Source organism: Rhinopithecus bieti, unplaced genomic scaffold, assembly GCF_001698545.2.
Source record: "Rhinopithecus bieti isolate Rb0 unplaced genomic scaffold, ASM169854v2 scaffold_19654, whole genome shotgun sequence".
In the NCBI taxonomy this organism is placed as follows: Eukaryota; Metazoa; Chordata; class Mammalia; order Primates; family Cercopithecidae; genus Rhinopithecus; species Rhinopithecus bieti.
Genome location: NW_016809574.1, coordinates 18,651 through 24,759, shown reverse-complemented (window position 1 = coordinate 24,759; position 6,109 = coordinate 18,651). Strand labels below are relative to the sequence as shown.

The window sequence follows — 6,109 nt, the reverse complement described above, 5'->3', positions numbered from 1 at the left end:
CCGGTCTTCTGTGTCGCTCGCGCTGGGAGTTGGAGACTCGAGCTGTTCCTATTCGGCCTACTTTCCAATTTTATTATGTATATGTTCATACCAAGAAGGCTCCATTTTCATCTTTGTGAATCCAGTACGTTATAAAAGTAACAAGAACACTGAAAAAATATTTGCTAAAAATTAATTGATGAATGCACACGATATTATGTGCCTTTGGAAGTCTACATTCATAGACATAAAAAGAGAGCCAAAGGGTTAGTAGGTAAATTTAGAACATGTGTCTGATTTTTGAATCACCCTCATGTATTGCTGATGATTTCAATGATTTAAGCAATTGGCATAACCTCTTTGCTCCCTATTTCTTTTTATATTTCAAACGTAGAATAACACCACATTTTTTATTTACTTTATCCTGCTAGAATTCAGAAGCTGGTGCTTTTCCAATAATTAAGCAAACTGGAGCTGATACTTGTAAAATTTTACCACTAAAGGTATTTCTTTGTCCTGTGGATTAGCTGTACTTGTACTTTTTCTCCACGTGCCTATAGCTCCATTACTGCTAAATTTATTAGGTCTACCATTCTGTTTTGGCCATGTGACTAGACAGTTTTGGAAGAGATTAATGCCAATATAGGAAGAGCAAATCAGGATCCATCAAATTTTATGATGAAATTATGCAACTAGGTTAATTGCTTTGGCAGGTCTTGAATTTTGTGTGAAGTTTCTCCCATTACTAGAAATACAGTGATATTGAATTTACTAGTAATTTGAAATGTGAGATACAGTGCTTAATTCCAAACTGACAACGTAGTAGTGAGACTGCACTACACCCTTATCAATTATGATTTGATTTTATTAGGTTAAGAATCAAAATGGCTCACTTCACATTTATTCATTAATGCTGTTTTGTCAGCTAACTTGCAAGGAGATACAGTACATTTTGTAAAATGCATTAGATGTCAAATTTTAAATGCACTGTTTCTTATCTCAAAATGTTTATCTTAGAAGCTATTGTATTTGTTGTTCTGAGTAAATAGAAGTTCCATTTTATGTTTTTCTTTTGCTTATTTCTTGTGTAGATATTATAACCTGTGAACAGGAACATGAAGTACGAGAGTAGTTTGGTCATTTTCTGGAAATTATAGTAATACAAATGGGCAAACAAAACTGGATTTTTTTATTATGTGTAACGTGGCATAGATTTTGGTCTTCTTATTTCAATGAGACATTTTTAACAATTAGCAATTTAAAAGGACTTGTAAGTATTAGCTTCTGCAAAGGGCTTTGGATGGATGGATTATCAAGACATATTCTCTGTGTCTTTCTCTTCCTGATATTGGGTTGAAGGAACAACTGTGAGTAGAAAACTTTTTCCATTTCTGATCCTTTGGAAATCATAAGCCTTCCAACAGTGATTAACACTTCCAGAATCAGGGATTTTAAAAAGGTCCTGCAGCTGCTAAGCAGTATTGACAGCTGCTTTGGAAATCTAAGCCTTAGACAAGTTGGTTCTCAAGTGCCACCTTTAAGGTCCTGTGAATTAGGAATACTGCAGCTAAGTATAACTGCCAAGTAGCAGTACATTCCCTCTATCAACTAGTGTTGAATATTTGCCTAGCCGCAATCCTTACTGGTATCTTAAGTAGTTTCTGCTGTTTGATCCCACGCAAAAGTACAACATAATTCTGGTGAATAAAGTTGACTAAATGCTCTTTCCAGGGCATTTAGTTCACCATAGAAGGATGATGAGACTTCTGTCTATTTGTATTTGCCATTAAAATTAGACACCATATCATTAGCGTAGGTTACATGGTTGACTGAATAGTCATTTGTGTCAGGTGAAAAGGCTGCTTGGATAAATTATAATTGATTCCAAAGACAAGACATCTGACCTGAGATACAGGTGGGCAGAGTGCGGATCAATGATAACTTCAGTAAAGTGTTCAATATTTTTTTACAAGGTTTAAAGAATAAAGAATACACCAGTGATAACGTGTATGAGGTTCTCTAGGACTTCCTAAATGCTTGCACAATTTACATATTACCCCATTAATATTACTCAATAAGATGATTAAACATCTACAGCATAAATATGAATTATTATGTATTATAGGATGTGGTTTGCCTTATGACTCAGCCTGACCTAGAAACACAGTATATAAGCAAGGTTGTGGCTATCAGATTTATAAGGCTTACCTGGTTGCAAAAGTACTTTCAGTCTATATTCCACAGCAGTTTGATCCGTGCCATCCCATATTAAGTTGAAAAAAATAAAATTTTATTTATCTCCCTAACTTACTCTAGCACGGCAATCAAAATTATGTAAAGAGAAGGTGATGATGCAAGCATTTTTGTGCAGAAAAACTTCATATTTTAAATCCATTAAAAACAACAACTGACATAATATAGATGTTAAATAGGTAGATTATTGAATGATCACACATTACTTCATTATATAAATAAATTATTCAGAATTATAAGTGTATATACTTTAAGCACTTTATAAAACATACATTTCACACTCAATTACATAGTTTCTGGTCCCTACTGTATTTTAAATAATTATTATATATAGGCTTTTCCAGAATTGTAACATTGTTCATCCAACATAGATAAAATGAGGTACCCTCTCAATTTGTTTTTATATTCCAGTTAAGCAAATTGTAATTGTAAGTAGTCTGCCTGGAACCTAGGAATTGATCCAACTTCTCTATAAATAAGTTGAATCTAGTTTGTTTACTTATTAATATCTCATAATTTTTTTCCATTTTTCATTTATTCACCACATCCCCCCCAATTATACTTCTATTTCTTATATTAAATATTTTCCTTCAGGAAAGTTGGCCAGTTGCTAATATGACATCAAGTGCAGGTAATCAATCTCTCTCACCAGAAGTAACTTATATAATACTTCATATTTTTCAATTTACTTACTCTTTTAAATATCAAAAGTATATCCATACACATGCAAACATACATACACACACATATATACACACACACATATACGCACACACATATAGCTCATATATATTGTGTATATATTATATATGTATGTATATTTTATATATGTATATATATCATATATATGTATATTTACTTCCTTTCCTCCATGGCATTGATTACTGCTGCATTCTTGTTCATTTTGTTTGTTTTAAATGCCTATAATATGGCAGACATTTTGTCAGGATACAAAGGTAGATAACATCTGATTATCCACTCTTGAAGGTTCTCTGTTAAAAATGAAATTTCCTAATTACAGTTACTATGGACAAAGGTTTTGCTCCAAACTTGGAACCCATCAGACATCACTATAACCACCATTATATGCATTTGTTATGGGTGTGGACTTGGGATGTAGCCTGCAGTGGCTCAGTTTCCATATCAACTGCTTATTAGTTCTGTGATGTGAGAAGAATTATTTTATATTTCTATTAATACATGTTACTGAAAGATAATGATTATATTTCACAGAGTTGCAATAAGGATTTAGTGACATGACACATGCAAAGCTCTTAAATATGTTTGGCATCTTATAATAGCTCAGTAAGTTAGTTTGTGGTTGCTTTAAAACATTTGAAACTAGTAAATATAAATAATTGGAATCAACTTTTTAGACAAAAAACAATGTAAAGCCTCTTAAATAATTTGGTTGGTTTTGCATCTATATTTTCTTTTGTTAATGATTTTGTGACTTAAGCTCTGTATAAATTAATATAACTGTTAAGATAATTTGTTTTTAAGTTTAATAAGTACATCATACATACACAAAATCTTGAGTAAAATTCACACACAAAAAAATTAAAAAGAATAAAGTAACACTGGGCAACAATAACTCCTGGAAATCTTGGATTTTATTTTACACGATTCATGCAAACAAAAGGAAAGTTTAGGCTATGTGCAGTGGCTCACGCCTGTAATCCCAGCACTTTGGGAGGCAGGAGGATCACGAAGTAAGGAGATCAAGACCATCCTGGCTAACACGGTGAAACCCCGTCTCTACTAAAAATACAAAAATTAGCTGGGCGTGGTGGTGGGCGCCTGTAGTCCCAGCTACTCCGGAGACTGAGGCAGGAGAATGGCGTGAACCCGGGAGGCGGAGCCTGCAGTGAGCCGTGATCATGCTACTGCACTCCAGCCTGGGCGACAGAAGGAGACTCCGTCTCAAGAAAAAAAAAAAAAAGTTTAAAATAATGGCATTTTTTTCCTCCAAAAAGACTGAGTTTAACTGTTACTTGCAGAAACTTCACAATATAAAATTCAAACTTCTGAGAAAAACAACTAAAATAGTAGCTTTACTAATATGTTGTTACTCTTCTTACATTTTAGGAATACACAATAGATATAATTTTTGCCCAAACCTGGTTTGACAGTCGTTTAAAATTCAATAGTACCATGAAAGTGCTTATGCTTAACAGTAATATGGTTGGAAAAATTTGGATTCCTGACACTTTCTTCAGAAACTCAAGAAAATCTGATGCTCACTGGATAACAACTCCTAATCGTCTGCTTCGAATTTGGAATGATGGTCGAGTTCTATATACTCTAAGGTAATATTTGTTTAAAAATCTGTAGTTGCTCTCATTTATTTTCCATACTAATATTTAATCAATTCCAAATTTTGTATTTCTCAAAGTTGCAAAGTCAAAAGTATGAAGCTCCTTTCACACGCTAAAATATAATGTGAAATATTTTCGTGATACTTTTTTTAAGCTCAGTTATTATTATGTGAAAAGGACTAAAAGCAAATAGAAAAAATTATTTGATTTTCTTCCTTTGAAGCAGAAGAGGTTGCAGCATAAATATTATTGTTTTCTTAACCTGCCATGTAAATAATTGAGTAAGATTTCCTCTAGAAACCCACCCTGCTATAAAATTTTATAATACTCTAATTTTCAATGGTGTAGTAAAATATCCTTATGAGAGGATTAAATGAAGGTTGAGGTATAAGATTCAAGTTTATTTAGCTCATTGCCTTGAACATATCTGCTTATTAAGAACTGTCCTTCATGGAAAGATATTCATAATAAATTAAGAGAAAAATTACTATATTTAACCATTTATAATCTGTTAATATGCTGTGTTTGCACATGTGTGTTTGTTGACATATTGAAGTATGAATTATTACGTGTAAACACAGAGATCATATTGAAATGTATACAGAAGTAACTTAGTTGAATGAAGAGGAAATGGTTAGAATTATCATACTCATATATAAACATTATAATATTATCACTATTTAAGACTTTGAGATTTTAGAATCATTATTATATTCTAATATATCACAATCTATTCTCATAAGACACATTCTTGTTTTAAAATTAGACAGGGAATTTTTAATGCTTCAAATTATTTATCTTTATTTAATACTTTGTTTTTTCCATCTAAATAGATTGACAATTAATGCAGAATGTTATCTTCAGCTTCATAACTTTCCTATGGATGAACATTCCTGTCCACTGGAATTTTCAAGCTGTACGTAACAAAACACTTGATAATTTCATAGAATTTTAACCTTAGAAGCTGTTTATTTAAAAATAAAATGAAAGAAAATAGAATATGATTTTCAAAAGTGTACACTATGTTCAATTCTTTTAGATAAAATAATTACAAATAATATATTTGCTTCTTGCTTTTAAACTAAAAGATTACAATAAATGTGTAGTGAATGCATATGTTTCATTAAAGCATTCTTTATAACTTTTAGCTTTATTCCAATGCTATTTGCTTATTTTTATTAAATAAAGGAGTATTGAAGATAGGTTTATATTCAAATGTTTTTATATAGCCACCAAAAAAAAAAAAGTGATTAAAATTATATTCATCTTCCTGGAGGCAAGATTTAACTTTATTACGTTAGATTTTGAAATGTGTTTCAAAAATTCATTGGGCAAATAGTATTTACTATATGAGGAGCAAATATTTGAGAGTACTTTCAGAATTCAGAAAAACCAAGGTAGAATTAAGTTGACTTAATTAAAAAAGATTGATTCATAGAGAAGTGGTTGGAGGTGAATAATTAGAGTATAAAAACCTGGTATTTTCTTTCTTTTTTTTTTATTTTTTATTATTATACTTTAAGTTCTAGGGTACATGTGCACAACGTACAGGTTTGTTA

The 6,109-nt window shown here is 31.4% G+C and overlaps 1 protein-coding gene across 1 annotated transcript in view; it reads left to right on the top strand.

The window, feature by feature from the left end:
* Positions 1-6,109, top strand: part of GABRG1 (gamma-aminobutyric acid type A receptor subunit gamma1) — an 85,675-nt gene that overhangs the window by 61,516 nt on the left and 18,050 nt on the right. The window contains exons 4-5 of the mRNA XM_017889732.1: positions 4,321-4,541; positions 5,384-5,466. Of these exons, the coding sequence (XP_017745221.1) occupies positions 4,321-4,541; positions 5,384-5,466 (304 nt within the window). The remainder of the gene's footprint in view (positions 1-4,320; positions 4,542-5,383; positions 5,467-6,109) is intronic.